Consider the following 16,293-nt stretch of genomic DNA (forward strand, 5'->3'; position numbering starts at 1 on the left):
GCTTGCACAGGCGGCCTGTAGTAAATGCCTACAATGGTGTCCTTTCCATTGTTCTGTCCTTGTATTCTTACCCAAACAGTTTCCACAGAACTCCCAGTCTCTGAAGCTTCAATCTCTGTGCAGATATACGCGTTTCGAACATACAATGCGACACCCCCTCCTCGTTTATCAAGTCTGTTTCTTGCAAATAAGTTGTATCCTTCTAGTCTTGTATTCCAATCATGTGTATTGTCCCACCAAGTTTCAGTGATTCCAATTACATCATATTTCTTTTCCTGTGTTAGTAGTTCCAATTCTCCTTGTTTGTTGCCCATGCTTTGTGCATTAGTATAGAAACATTTTAGTTTGTGATTGGTTTCTCTTTCTCCAATATTTTTATTAATTAGATTCTTTCGTCTTTGTTCTTCCTTTCCACTTCTAATAGCAGAGTTCTCAATAGCATTTGTCAGGTGTATGGCTTTTTCTGGTCTTTTGCTTCCCTTCCCATGTTGTTCTAGTTTAAAGCTCTCCTTACAAGTGTAGCAAGGCGACTTCCAAATACATGCTTTCCAGTCTTCATAAGGTGCACCCCATCTCTAGCAAGTAGTCCATCGTATAAGTAGTTCACTCCGTGATTCAGAAATCCAAATCGTTGCTGACGGCACCATCGACGTAGCCAGTTGTTCACCTGCAGAATCTTATTCCACCTCCTTGTTCCATGGCCATCCACTGGGAGGATGGAAGAGAAGACCACCTGCGCTCCCAGTTCTTTCACTTTCTTGCCTAAGTCTTCAAAGTCTCTGCAGATGATTTCCAGGTCGTTTCTTGTGGTGTCATTTGTCCCCACATGTAGTAGCAGGAATGGGTAGTCATCTGTAGGTCTGAAGAGTCCTGATATCCTGTCAGACACATCTTTAATTTTTGCACCTGGAAGACAGCACATTTCTCTTGTAGTTATATCCGGTCTGCAGATAGCGGCCTCTGTTCCTCTCAGCAGGGAATCCCCCATGACCACCACTCTCCGTTTCTTCTTCACAACATTTTTCTTTCTCCATCCAGGAGGACTCTGAGGGCGTACAAGGTTGCTGTTTGTTGCCAAAGTCTTATCCTGATGTATTTCTTCATCATTTTCCTGCGTGAGAGCCTGGTACTGGTTTCTGAGCAGTATGGGTGCTGACTGCCTCCTGATCCTCCTGCTTCTCTGGGTCACATGTCTCCATTCCTCTGTTTCTTCAGGTGCACTTCGAATTTCTTCTCTTTCTGTAACATTAAGAGATAATTCTGCTCTGTCCAAGAACTCTTCACCTTCCTTAATGATCTTCAACGTAGCTAACCTCTCTTCGAGATTTTGCAACTTTTCCTCCAACAGGGACACAAGCTTGCATTTGTGGCATGTGAAGTTTGGCTTTTCCACTGGTAAATCTGTGAACATGTAGCAAGAAATGCAGCTCACCAAATGGCTCCTGGCCTCTTCCATCTTGAGATTTCTTAAAAACGATGAAAGATGAGCCAAATTTCGCGGCCAAAACCCAGTGATCGTTGAGCTCGCGGAGACTCTTCACTTATCCCAGAAGGCACTGGGAATATGCAAATGATCTCCTCAAGACTCTTCCCCTGGTTTTCCGATTTCCTCTTTTCAGCTGCAACGGCCAAAACCCAGTGATCGTTGAGCTCGCGGAGACTCTTCACTTATCCCAGAAGGCACTGGGAATATGCAAATGATCTCCTCAAGACTCTTCCCCTGGTTTTCCGATTTCCTCTTTTCAGCTGCAACGGCCAAAACCCAGTGATCGTTGAGCTCGCGGAGACTCTTCACTTATCCCAGAAGGCACTGGGAATATGCAAATGATCTCCTCAAGACTCTTCCCCTGGTTTTCCGATTTCCTCTTTTCAGCTGCAACGGCCAAAACCCAGTGATCGTTGAGCTCGCGGAGACTCTTCACTTATCCCAGAAGGCACTGGGAATATGCAAATGATCTCCTCAAGACTCTTCCCCTGGTTTTCCGATTTCTTCTTTTCAGCTGCAACGGCCAAAACCCAGTGATCGTTGAGCTCGCGGAGACTCTTCACTTATCCCAGAAGGCACTGGGAATATGCAAATGATCTCCTCAAGACTCTTCCCCTGGTTTTCCGATTTCCTCTTTTCAGCTGCAACGGCCAAAACCCAGTGATCGTTGAGCTCGCGGAGACTCTTCACTTATCCCAGAAGGCAATGGGAATATGCAAATGATCTCCTCAAGACTCTTCCCCTGGTTTTCCGATTTCCTCTTTTCAGCTGCAACGGCCAAAACCCAGTGATCGTTGAGCTCGCGGAGACTCTTCACTTATCCCAGAAGGCACTGGGAATATGCAAATGATCTCCTCAAGACTCTTCCCCTGGTTTTCCGATTTCCTCTTTTCAGCTGCAACGGCCAAAACCCAGTGATCGTTGAGCTCGCGGAGACTCTTCACTTATCCCAGAAGGCACTGGGAATATGCAAATGATCTCCTCAAGACTCTTCCCCTGGTTTTCCGATTTCCTCTTTTCAGCTGCAACGGCCAAAACCCAGTGATCGTTGAGCTCGCGGAGACTCTTCACTTATCCCAGAAGGCACTGGGAATATGCAAATGATCTCCTCAAGACTCTTCCCCTGGTTTTCCGATTTCCTCTTTTCAGCTGCAACGGCCAAAACCCAGTGATCGTTGAGCTCGCGGAGACTCTTCACTTATCCCAGAAGGCACTGGGAATATGCTAATGATCTCCTCAAGACTCTTCCTATTTAGTTAGTTGGGCCCCATCGTTTGCTCAACCTGTCTTTCTGTCTGTGTTTGTGTTTTCATCTGCTTTTCACTAACAATACATGTTGGGGGCTGTCTATTGCTTTGGGGTCTGCTCTGGGGCAGTTTAGATTTCCCCTTTCTTTCTTTAGGCTTATTTAGTTCTCCGGCTGTGAACGAGGGGTCTAGGGCTCCGTAGGAACCCCCCACGGCTACTGTTAGTTGTGTGAATAAGATCAGGGGTCTGCAATCCGATAGCTACCAACCTCTCCGGTTTTCTGGACTTAGCTTGTAGTTTGGTTTTTTCCTCGTTCGGTGACTCAATCATAGCACTTGGAGACACACCAAACATGTGGAAGAAGGTGCTCTGGTCAGATGAAACCAAAATCGAACTTTTTGGCTATAATGCCAAATGATATGTTTGGCGTAAAAGCAACACAGCTCATGACCCAAACCATCCCCACTGTCAAAAGTGTTGGTGGCAGCATGGTTTGGCCCTGCTTTTCTTCAGCAGGGACAGGGAAGATCGTTAAAATTGATGGGAAGATGGATGGAGCCAAAAACAGGACCATTCTAGAAGAAAACCTGTTGGAGTCTGCAAAAGACCTGAGACTGGGACAGAGATTTGTCTTCCAACAAGACAATGATCCCAAACATAAAGCACAATCTACAATGGAATGGTTAACAAATAAACGCATTCAGGTGTTAGAATGGCCAAGTCAAAGTCCAGACCTGAATCCGATCGAGAATCTGTGGAAAGAGCTGAAAACTGCTGTTCACAAACGATCTCCATCCAACCTCACTGAGCTCGAGCTGTTTGCCAAGGAAGAATGGGCAAGAATTTCAGTCTCTCGATGTAAAAAACTGATAGAGACATACCCCAAGCGACTTGCAGCTGTAATCGCAGCAAAAGGTGGCGCAACAAAGTATTAAGTTAAAGAGGCCGAATGATATTGCACGCCCCACTTTTCAGTTTTTGTATTTCCACAAAAATTTAAAATAACCAATAAATTTCGTTCAACTTCACAATTGTGTCCCACTTGTTGTTGATTCTTCACCAAAAATTAACATTTGGTATCTTTATGTTTGAAGCATGATATGTGGGAAAGGTTGAAAAGTTCCAGGGAGCCAAATACTTTTGCAAGGCACTGTAACTTGGTTCCGCTACTATTGGGAGTTGCTAAGCATTTGATACCACTACAATGGAAGCAACCCTCCCCTTCAACTCTGAACGAATAGGTTAATAAAGTTAATGATATCCAGAGACTAGAAGAGTTATCTAGCTGGGAAACTCATACACACTCACAGTTCCTCAAAATCTGGCAAACTTGGACTAAAAAGTCCCAGAGGCTGAGAACTCCCCTTTCATTGGGAATATCAATCCCCCACTGAACTCTTCCCCATCTTTCAATGAGTCCATTTTGTTAGCTGCCAGTTATCTGTAGCTTTTCCATCTTTCCTGATGCAGTGGTCGAGCCTGACGTCCTTTACGCTATGCCTTTCCCACTGCCTCTCTTGCATCCTTGTAGCTCCTACTTCCCCTTCTGTCACCCAATGTTGTGATTTAATTTTTCCTGTCTATATACAAGGTCTATAGATACATACATCTATGCTAAACACTACTAGCTTTGATAGTCCTGCAGTTTGCTTTCTCATATGGTCAGACTCAGCAAAATTCTCTAGTCTAGTTATTTTCGCTACCAACGCCTGTTGCCTGATTCCCCTCTTTTTTTCTTTTTCCGGTTTGTAGTTTATAGTTACTGTGTAGTGATTACACTGTTTATACTATCCAATTTGTTCTATGTCGACGTTTGATGTAACGCAAATACCTTGTACCGACATTATCACTTGGGTTCGACATGATGCTTCTTCGGCACTATATCGAAACTGTTGTCTGTTCAAATGTTTACTGTTATACATATATTAACAAATTTTTTTTAAAGATATTTAACTATTCTTAATTGCGCTGATGTAGACATGTGGGAAATGTTATTGCTTTAACTATTTTGTGTAACATGACTCTCTGATTTAAGGGAATTAAAAAAATAAAAGTTTGAAAATTGAAAAATGTTCTATATTTTTTCAAATTTTTCCATAAATACACACAAGTCATACTGAAGAAAGTATACCTCTATCATGAAGTACAATACAGTGGGGAAAATATTTATTTTATACACTGCCGATTTTGCAAGTTTTCCCACCTACAAAGAATGGAGAGATTTGTGCAATTAATACAGGTGGTAATAATAATAATCTTTATTTATATGGCGCCAACATATTCCGCTGCACTTTATAATTAAACAATAATAAGGTAATGAGTGCAGAGTAGGAGGGATTCTTAAAGAAAAGTGAACAGGTCTGTGAGAGACAGGCTGGTGGGTAAATGATCAAATACTTATTTCATGCAATAAAATGCAATTTATTTTAAAATCATACAATGTGATTTTCTGGTTTTTATTTTTAGAATCTGTTTCTCACAGTTGAAGTGTACCTACGATAATTACAGACCTCTCCATTCTTTGTAGGTGGGAAAACTTGAAAAATCAGCAGTGTATCAAATACTTACAGTATGTTCCCTATGTATGTCAGTGTGTCTCAGAATCAGTGGGATCCATTGAAGCATTCCAGAGTTCTTACGTCATAAAGTGACACTTGTCAGAATTGAAAAAAATTGTTCTGGTCAGGAAGGTGACAACAGGCATGTGGGTGACAGGGTTAAAACAGAATCCCTTTAGAGGAATCCCCAACATATTAGCCCCTCACTGAACGGAATAGGTCCCTAGAAAATGAGTTCTGCACATTGCCCTAAAATAATGAAAAATTACTAAACTACTAAACTTGTATCCCTTCGACCAAAATAAAAGGATGTTTGAAAAGTTACTGACAGAGAAGACATAAGGTAAATGTTTTTTTATGTGATACAACTATACGGTTTACAGGTATAAACATTCAAAGCTGGAATATAGCATATTTTCATTTATTACATTTACTGTACCAAAATAAAGCACAACATATCAGGAAAAAGAATAACTAAGATATGTCACATTCCATCATTATTGCTACAAAAAGTGACATTTCAGATATCAAAAATTAGGTTTGGTCACTAAAGGATTACAATACCTTCTTCCCAATGTGATTTCTCTGATGTCTAACAAGTTGAGAGTTATATGAAAAAAATATCCCACATTCTGAACATGAAAATGGCTTCTCCCCTGTGTGATTTCTCTCATGTCTAACAAGAGATGATTTGTCTTTAAAACATTTTCCACATTCTGAACATGAAAATGGCTTCTCTCCTGTGTGATTTATCTCATGTGTAACAAGATGTAATTTCTCTATAAAACATTTTCCACATTCTGAACATGAAAATGGCTTCTCTCCTGTGTGAATTCTCTCATGTCTAACAAGATGTGATTTCTCTATAAAACATTTCCCACATTCTGAACATGAAAATGGCTTCTCTCCTGTGTGAATTCTCTCATGTGTAAGAAGAGTTGATTTCTCTGTAAAACATTTCCCACATTCTGAACATGAAAATGGCTTCTCTCCCGTGTGAATTCTCTCATGTGTAACAAGAGTTGATTTGTCTTTAAAACATTTTCCACATTCTGAACATGAAAATGGCTTCTCTCCTGTGTGAATTCTCTCATGTCTAACAAGATGTGATTTCTCTATAAAACATTTCCCACATTCTGAACATGAAAATGGCTTCTCTCCTGTGTGAATTCTCTCATGTCTAATAAGATGTGATTTCTCTATAAAACATTTACCACATTCCGAACATGAAAATGGCTTCTCTCCTGTGTGATTTCTCTCATGTTTAACAAGAGCTGATTTACCTGTAAAACATTTCCCACATTCCGAACATGAAAATTGCTTCTCTTCTGTGTGAACTCTCTCATGGCTAACAAGACCTGATTTGTCTTTAAAACATTTCCCACATTCCGAACATGAAAATGGCTTCTCTCCTGTGTGAACTCTCTCATGGCTAACAAGAGCTGATTTAACAGTAAAACATTTTCCACATTCCGAACATGAAAATGGCTTCACTCCTGTGTGAATTCTCTCATGTTTAGCAAGATGCGATTTCTCTGTAAAACATTTGTCACATTCTGAACATGAAAATGGCTTCTCTCCTGTGTGAGTTCTCTCATGTGCAGCAAGATATGATTTATGTATAAAACATTTCCCACATTCCGAACATGAAAATGGCTTCTCTCCTGTGTGATTTCTCTCATGTTTAACAAGAGATGATTTATCTGTAAAACATTTACCACATTCTGAACATGAAAATTGCTTCTCTCCTGTGTGAACTCTCTCATGGCTAACAAGACCTGATTTGTCTTTAAAACATTTCCCACATTCTGAACATGAAAAGGGCTTCTCTCCTGTGTGAATTCTCTCATGTGCAGCAAGATATGATTTATGTATAAAACATTTCCCACATTCTGAACATGAAAGTGGCTTCTTCCTTGTGGGAGCTTTTTTATTTTCCGCACTTCTTCTGTGACTATTATTTGTTTGAACAGTCTGTGATGAATTAGAACATTGTACTTTAAAAGGATCCATGTCTGAGATGTTGGCATGTTCTTCATATGGGTCTTGTGCAATACTTTCTTGCATTTTGGAGCTGCTGGCACGACCATCTGTCAAGAATATAACTGATGTAATTTTTTTTAGTCAAATAACCTTAATAATGTTTTATATTTAGATAAATATAAGAAAGTAAAATTAAAAAGAATACATAGACATTGCAAAGTGTGTAGTAAAGTTCTATTATTAACCGACTGAGGTGTAATTTACACTCACTGGCCACTTTATTAGGTACACCATGCTAGTAACGGGTTGGACCCCCTTTTGCCTTCAGAACTGCCTCAATTCTTCGTGGCAGAGATTCAACAAGGTGCTGGAAGCATTCCTCAGAGATTTTGGACCATATTGACATGATGGCATCACACAGTTGGCGCAGATTTGTCGGCTGCACATCCCTGATGCGAATCTCCCGTTCCACCACATCCCAAAGATGCTCTATTGGATTGAGATCTGGTGACTGAGGAGGCCATTTGAGTACAGTGAACTCATTGTCATGTTCAAGAAACCAATCTGAGATGATTCGAGCTTTATGACATGGCGCATTATCCTGCTGAAAGTAGCCATCAGATGCCTGTTCTTAGCTGAGAGGAGTGGTACCCAGTGTGGTCTTCTGCTGCTGTAGCCCATCTGCCTCAAAGTTCGACGCACTGTGCGTTCAGAGATGCTCTTCTGCCTACCTTGGTTGTAACGGGTGGCAATTTGAGTCACTGTTGCCTTTCTATCAGCTCGAACCAGTATGCCCATTCTCCTCTGACCTCTGGCATCAACAAGGCATTTCCGGCCACAGAACTGCCGCTCACTGGATTTTTTTTCTTTTTCGGACCATTCTCTGTAAACCCTAGAGATGGTTGTGCGTGAAAATCCCAGTAGATCAGCAGTTTCTGAAATACTCAGACCAGCCCTTCTGGCACCAACAATCATGCCACGTTCAAAGGCACTCAAATCACCTTTCTTCCCCATACTGATGCTCGGTTTGAACTGCAGGAGATTGTCTTGACCATGTCTACATGCCTAAATGCACTGAGTTGCCGCCATGTGATTGGCTGATTAGAAATTAAGTCTTAACACACAGTTGGACAGGTGTACCTAATAAAGTGGCCAGTGAGTGTAGATGATGTGATGATTTCACAAAGAATCAATTCTGCTAATGTTCATTTTCAATCATTGGCCAGTGCAAACATCAAATAATAAAACATTTGTCACTGGTCGCATATTTTATATGAGACTAAAAATGATTGTTGTTGACAGCGCATCATCCTCTTCGTGTAAATTCAGGATGTTCTGCAATAATAAAAAAAACCATGAGATAAGGGAACAAATCATCATTCCTTCATCAAAATGAAAGCTAATAAGCCCCAATCACCTTCCTATACCATCAATCACTGCTTATTGAGGAAATTATATTCTCTATGCAGCCGCTCGATTTTATTCTTCAGGAGAAGTAGAGGGCTGTAGCAGTCACCTCTCTGTGTTAGGGCTTCATGCACCACCTCAATGACTGGAAGCGAGCGGCTGCAGGGAAAATATAACTTCAATTTCTCCTGATAGCCGCTCTCCCAGTAACACAGCCTAACATGCTTAAGGCTGTGTGCCCACGTAGCGTTTATTATGCGCTTAAAAAACGCTAACAAAATGCATTCCCATGCAATCCTATGGGATTCCGCAATTGCTGTGCCCATGCAGCAGATTTTTCCACTGCGGAATCACATCGCGGTAAAATCCGCAGCATGTCCATTAATTTTGCAGAATCGCCGCGATTCTGCTGCCATAGGATTGCATTGAAACCCTCACTTTACGCATGTGGCTATGCCCACCATGCGTAAAGTGAGCACTTCATGTGCTGATGATACCCAGGGTCTGGAGGAGAGGGGACTCTCCTCCAGGTCCTTGGTACGATATTCCTATAAAAAATAGAATTAAAATAAAAAATAGGGATATACTTACCCCCTGTCGGCCCCCAGAGTCCACAGCGGCGCTGCCGGCAAGTTCCGTACCCAGGCGTGCTTTGCGAGAATGACCTCTGACGACATCAAAGGTCCTTCGCACAAAGCACGCCTGGGAACGGAACTTGCCGGCAGCGCTGTTGAGGACCGGGATCGCCGCTGAGGAGATCGGGGGCCGCCAGGAGGTGAGTATATCCCTATTTTTTATTGTTTTTTTTATTTTTAACATTCTAGCTTTACTATTGATGCTGCATAGGCAGCATCAATAGTAAAAAGTTGGTCACACTTGTCAAGCACTATGCTTGACAAGACAAGTGTAACCAACCTGTCAATCACTTTTCCAAGCGATGCTTCAAATCGGTTGGAAAAGCGCAAGCATTCTGCAAGCTAAAAACGCAAAACGCTTGTTTTACCCGTGGCGGGGAGTTGCGGAAATGATGCGGACAATTCCGCAGCATTTCTGCAACGTGGGCACATAGCCTTAAAGCAAACCTGTCAGCTGTTTTGGCTGATAAAAGATGCGGCCACCGCCTTTCAGGACTTATCTACCGCATTCTATAATGCTGTAGATAAGCCCCCGGTCCGACCTGAAAGATAAGAAAAACTAGATGGGCATTTCCTGAAGGAAATACATGGTGCTTGAACAGCGCTCTCACAGCCCCTAAGTAGTCACTTTGGCCACTTGGTAGCAACTTTGGCACATTCGGCCCCTCGGTAGCCACTTTGGCCACTTGGCACATTCTGCACCTCAGTAGCCACTTTGCCTCAGGGACCACTTTGGGGCTCTGGGCTTCTCAGGGGCCACTTTGGCAAACAGGTGTCGACTGTAAGGCTATGTGCCCACGTTAGCGTTTTTAAACGCTTACAAAACCGGACTCCTTCCCAGAAAACGTGCGTTTTATTTCCGCGCGTTTTTGATGCGTTTTTTTCTGGGAACATTGGAAACAGCTAAAAACGCGGAGCTATGCAGAAATTAATGAGCATGCTGCATTTTTAGCCGCTAAGCGTTTCCTGAGCGGGAAAAAACGCATGCATTGGCACAAAGCCAAAAATGCATTAAATTTAATGGGAAGCTTCTTTTAAGCGTTTCTGCAGCGTCTGATCCGACTCAAACGCTGTGGAAACGCTTACAAAAACGCAACGTGGGCACACAGCCTTTGAAAGTAAAGTTAGAGTGGAAAAAACTGCACCGTCAGCACAGCGTTTTTGAAAACCCATAGGGTTTCATTGTACTGTACTTGGTCTGCGGAACTGCTGCGTTTCCGCAGGGCCGGAAACGCAGCAGAATCCGCACCGTGTGTACATAGCCTTAGGGGTTAATTTTCACAGGCAGGTATTGACCTGTAACAAGCACAGATTCATGATATGGAAGCAGCTTTGTTCTCTCTCCCCATAGAAAATAGATGAATGCTTGGCCGAACTGTCATGGCTATGGTGGATTTCGGAGAAAGTGCGGTCAGCAGACTGAGGTAAGTACTGTCTGTACTAACATCTCTAATTACATGTCTATGTCTTTGGTCTGGACTGTTTTAGAATAATAAAGCATAATCGGCTTCCATATTGCATCCTGTGGTGTGTGCTGTGGAAATTATGTCTATTCTTCAGTGAACACTTCACATTGACCACTGGTGCCCCATCTTCCATGTGACAGAGTGCAGGACTTGCTCATATTGTGTCACTTATATCTAGAGAAATGCTCAGGCGTCAGTACTACTAGGTGGTGTCTGTCTCACACAATCACTGACCGCTACATGCAGAACAGAGGAGCCGTATGGTCGTGTATTAGAAAGTCATGGCCATGGAGAAACATAAAGCTGGATAAGCCCAGACAATTCTCTGCTTTCTCTTATAATCTACTCCTGGCTGAGACTATGAGACAATTGTCATAAGTTTTTTTTTCATCCCCAGCTAGTTCAGTATACCAAATAGGTTACTTAGGTTATATATTAATCCTGGAACCAGAACCATGATGGATATGATGTAAAACACTAAACTAGATACTTTGCCAATGAGATCTGTCACATGTCTTTGATGATCTATTATCCCAGTCTATTCTTATATCCATATTATAGATACACAACGCGTCTTATTACATATTGCGTCATTACATTGTCACCCAGATATAATCTGTATTTTAGCCGAATGGGGAAATCTATGGCCAAAAAACTGAGAAAACCCATAGCATAAAACTTCAATTGTGCGGTTCGGTGAATGAGGAGAATGTGACTCTTCTCTGCTTCATATAATGGTGACTCCTCATTGGGGCAGTTACCTGTAGGAACGTCCTCTTCGCACCACTCCTCATCCCGCACATCACTTTCTCCTTTCTCCATTATGGCTTCAGCTTTGATATTCCGCAAATATTTTCCTGGATGTCAAAGCTGTTAAAGAAATAACGTAAAAATCACAGACAGAAGGAAATCTCATGTGGAATGTTCTAGATGGAGGCTTTTACTACAAGCTCATGGGGCACCTGAGCCGCCAAAACATGCTGACATCTCCGCCTCCTATATCACTGGTGTAGGCGTCACTGTAACTATACTGCATTATGGCAAAGTGATTTCCTTCATTAACCCCTTAGTGACCAAGCCAAATTTTTGAATTCTGACCAATGTCACTTTATGGGGTAATAACTCTGGAATGCTTCAACAAATCCCACTGATTTTGAGACTGTTTTTTTCACGACACATTATAATTTATAATAATGATAAATTTAGGTTATGTTTTGTGTTTATTTATAAAAAATATCAGAAATTTGACAAAAATGTAAAAAAAAATTAGCAATTTTCAAACTCTGAATGATTATCCCTTTAATCCAGATAGTCATACCACATAAAAACATTAATAAATAACATTTCCCTCATGTCTGCTTTACTTCAGCACCATTTATAAAATATTACAGTATATACTCATGTATAAGTCGACCAGTGTATAAGCCAACCCCCCTAATTTTGCCACAAAAAACTGGGAAAACATTGACTCACATATAAGCCTAGGGTGGAGAATGCAGCAGCTACTGGTAAATTTCAAAAATAAAAATAGATACCAATAAAAGTAAAATTAATTGAGACATCAGTAGGTTAAATGTTTTTGAATATCCATATTAAATCAGGAGCCCCATATAATGCTTCATACAGTTCATGATGGCCCCATAAGATGCTCCATACAAAATGCACCCCATATAATGCTGCATAAAGGTTAATAATGGCCCCATAAGATGCACCATAAAATAATATACCCCATATGCTGCTCCATAAAGGTTATGGCCCCATAAGATGCTCCATAGATTATGCCCCCATATGCTGCTCCATAGATTATGCCCCATAAGATGCTCCATAGATTATGCCCCCATATGCTGCCCCATAAGATGCTCCATAGTTTATGCCCCATATGCTGCCCCATAAGATGCTCCATAGTTTATGCCTCATATGCTGCTCCATAGATTATGCCCCATAAGATGCTCCATAGTTTATGCCCCATATGCTGCTCCATAGATTATGGCCCTATATGCGGCTCCATAAGATGCTCCATAGAATCCCCCCATATGCTGCCCAATAAGGTGCTCCATAGAATCCCCCCCATATGCTGCCACATAAGGTGTTCTATAGAATCCCCCCCATATGCTGCCCCATAAAATGCTTCATAGAATCCCCCCATATGCTGCCCCACAAGGTGCTCCATAGAATCCCCCCATATGCTGCCCTATAAAGTGTTCCATAGAATTCCCCCCCATATGCTGCTGCCGCAAATAAAAGACCCCGGCACTGGCATTGCCTGGGCATAGTAACCAACTGTGGTTAGTTATAACAAATTATAATGATTATATTGCACACAAAAACATTTCACATCATATATTCAACACTACAGATTTGCAACACAAATTAACTAAACGATTACCCAAGTATTGATAGCATTTTATTTTCAACTCATTCAAGAGCCTTTTGATAAACAACATTTTTGGTTTTTCCTTTCAGTGCAAAGATGAACAGATTTTTGGCAGTTCTAACTCTTGAACAGACCACGTAAAGTTGACCATGAGAAAAGCATGGAGATTGCAAATCGATTCCTACTACTTTCAAGGACTGTCCCTGAGCATTGTTAATGGACATTGCAAATAGCAGTTGAACTGGAAACTGGAGGCGGTTAAAATAAAAAAACAAATCAAATGGAATGAGTGGAATTCTTGGAATGAAAATGTACTCTCCTTTGGCACATCCTGTTTCTGAGCTGTGTATCTAACCCTATCCTGTGTGATAATGTCTGCTGAGCTGTGTACCTAATACTCTCCTGTGTGATACTTTCTGCTGAGCTGTGTATCTAATCCTATCGTGTGTTACTGACTGCTGAGCAGTGTATCTAATCCTATCCTGTGTCATACCATCTGCTGAGCCATGTGTCTAATCCTCTCCTGTGTGATACTGACTGCTGAGCAGTGTATCTAATCCTATCCTGTGTGATACTGACTGCTGAGCCATGTGTCTAATCCTCTCCGGTGTGATACTGACTGCTGAGCTGTGTATCTAATCCTATCCTGTGTGATAGATTGTGAGCCCTCGCGGGCAGGGTCCTCTCTCCTCCTGTACCAGTTATGATTTGTATTGTTTAAGATTATTGTACTTGTTTTTATGTATACCCCTCCTTACATGTAAAGCGCCATGGAATAAATGGCGCTATAACAATAAATAATAATAATAATAATACTGACTGCTGAGCCGTGTATCTAATCCTATCCTGTGTGAGACTGGGCTCCCCCTGCAGTCTGTGTCAGAGGGTGGTCTGTGTTGGCACGGTAATAAATTGTGCTATTTCCAGCTTGGACGATAACCCCATAGAAATAAGAATAATAGGCCAAATTTTTTGGTGAATTGGAACGCGCGGGGATAAAATTTCGCCTCACAACATAGCCTATGATGCTCTCGGGGTCCAGAAGTGTGACTGTGCAAAATTTTGTGACTGTAGGTGCGACGGTGCAGATGCCAATCCTGGACATACACACATACATACACACACACCCACACATTCAGCTTTATATATTAGATGTGGGGACCATTATACTATATGGAGTACTTCTTGGGGCCATTATACTCTATGGAGGGATATGTGAGGCGTATTGTATGGAAGATGTGGGGCCACTATTCTGCGTGGAGGAGTGCGTGGGGCTCATTATACAGTATGGAGGACTATATGGGGCCATTATACTGTATGGAAGACTTTATGAGGACCATTATTCTGTATCTATGACTATTTGGGGCCCATTATACTGTATGGAGGTATGGAGGACTATGTGGGGCCCAATATACAGTATAGAGGACTATGTGGTTATTACACTGTATGGATGACTATGTGGGTACCATTACAGTCATGGCCAAAAGTTTTGAGAATGACACAAATATTAATTTTTACAAAATCTACTGCTTAATTTTTTCTAATGGCAATTTGCATATACTCCAGAATGTTATAAAGAGTGATCAGCTTAACAGCAATTACTTGCAAAGTCAATATTTGCCTAGAAAATTAACTTTATCCCCCAAAACACATTTCAACATCATTGCAGCCCTGCCTTAAAAGGACCAGCTAACATCGTTTCAGTGATTGCTCCATTAACACAGGTGTGGGTGTTGATGAGGACAGGGCTGGAGATCAATCTGTCATGATTAAGTAAGAATGACACCACTGGACACTTTAAAAGGAGGCTGGTGCTTGGCATCATTGTTTCTCTTCTGTTAACCATGGTTATCTCTAAAGAAACACATGCAGTCATCATTGCACTGCACAAAAATGGCCTAACAGGAAAGAGTATCGCAGCTAGAAAGATTGCACCTCAGTCAACAATCTATCGCATCATCAAGAACTTCAAGGAGAGAGGTTCCCTTGTTGCCAAAAAAGCTCCAGGGCGCCCAAGAAAGACCAGCAAGCGCCAGGACCGTCTCTTAAAAGTGTTTCAGCTGCGGATCGGGCTACCAGCAGTGCAGAGCTTGCTCAGGAATGGCAGCAGGCAGGTGTGAGTGCATCTGCACGCACTGTGAGGCGGAGACTCTTGGAGCAAGGCCTGGTCTCAAGGAGGGCAGCAAAGAAGCCACTTCTCTCCAGAAAAAACATCATGGACAGACTGATATTCTCCAAGAGCTATAGGGAGAGGACTGCTGAGGACTGGGGTAAAGTCATTTTCTCTGATGAATCCCCTTTTCGATTGTTTGGGACACCTGGAAAACGGCTTATTCGGAGAAGACCAGGTGAGCGCTACCACCAGTCTTGTCTCATGCCAACTGTCAAGCATCCTGAAACCATTCATGTGTGGGGTTGCTTCTCAGCCAAGGGAATGGGCTCTCTCTCAGTCTTGCCTAAAAACACTGCCATGAATAAAGAATGGTACCAGAATGTCCTCCGAGAGCAACTTCTCCCAACCGTCCAAGAGCAGTTTGGCGATCAACAATGCCTTTTTCAACATGATGGAGCACCTTGCCATAAAGCAAAGGTGATAACTAAATGGCTCAGGGAACAAAACATAGAGATTTTGGGACCATGGCCTGGAAACTCCCCAGATCTTAATCCCATTGAGAACTTGTGGTCAATCATCAAGAGACGGGTGGACAAACAAAAACCTTCAAATTCAGACAAAATAAAAGCATTGATTTTGCAAGAAGGATTTGATCCAGAAGTTGATTGAGAGCATGCCAGGGAGAATTGCTGAGGTCCTGAAGAAGAAGGGTCAACACTGCAAATATTGACTTGCTGCATTAACTCATTCTAACTGTCAATATAACCTTTTGTTACTCATAATATGATTGCAATTATATTTCTGTATGTGATAAAAACATCTGACAAACACACATAAAAACCAGAGGGCAGCAGATCATGTGAAAATATAATATTTGTGTCATTCTCAAAACTTTTGGCCATGACTGTACACTGTATGGAGGTCTAAGTGCGGCCATTATACTGAATAGAGGACTATGTGGGGCCATCATATACTGTACTGAGGACTATATGGCCTCATTACACTGTATGCAGGACAATTTGA

General features: G+C 41.9%; 1 protein-coding gene and 1 long non-coding RNA gene across 3 annotated transcripts in view; one reads left to right on the forward strand and one right to left on the reverse strand.

The window, feature by feature from the left end:
- The window catches only part of LOC141047853 (uncharacterized), an 82,075-nt gene extending 68,353 nt beyond the window's left edge, over positions 1-13,722 (forward strand). The window contains exon 2 of the long non-coding RNA XR_012219915.1: positions 13,247-13,722. This is a non-coding gene — a long non-coding RNA (uncharacterized lncRNA). The remainder of the gene's footprint in view (positions 1-13,246) is intronic.
- The window catches only part of LOC141047835 (uncharacterized), a 133,568-nt gene continuing 122,906 nt past the window's right edge, over positions 5,632-16,293 (reverse strand). The window contains exons 2-3 of one of the 2 annotated variants that reach the window (XM_073543158.1): positions 11,545-11,653; positions 5,632-7,382 (exon numbers count right to left, since the gene is read on the reverse strand). In XM_073543158.1, the coding sequence (XP_073399259.1) occupies positions 5,848-7,382; positions 11,545-11,605 (1,596 nt within the window). In that variant the 5' untranslated portion in view covers positions 11,606-11,653 and the 3' untranslated portion in view covers positions 5,632-5,847. The remainder of the gene's footprint in view (positions 7,383-11,544; positions 11,654-16,293) is intronic. The other variant, XM_073543157.1, reaches the window with a different exon arrangement.

Source organism: Dendrobates tinctorius, unplaced genomic scaffold (assembly GCF_039654945.1).
Source record: "Dendrobates tinctorius isolate UK_male_01 unplaced genomic scaffold, ASM3965494v1 ptg000129l, whole genome shotgun sequence".
Classification (NCBI taxonomy): Eukaryota; Metazoa; Chordata; class Amphibia; order Anura; family Dendrobatidae; genus Dendrobates; species Dendrobates tinctorius.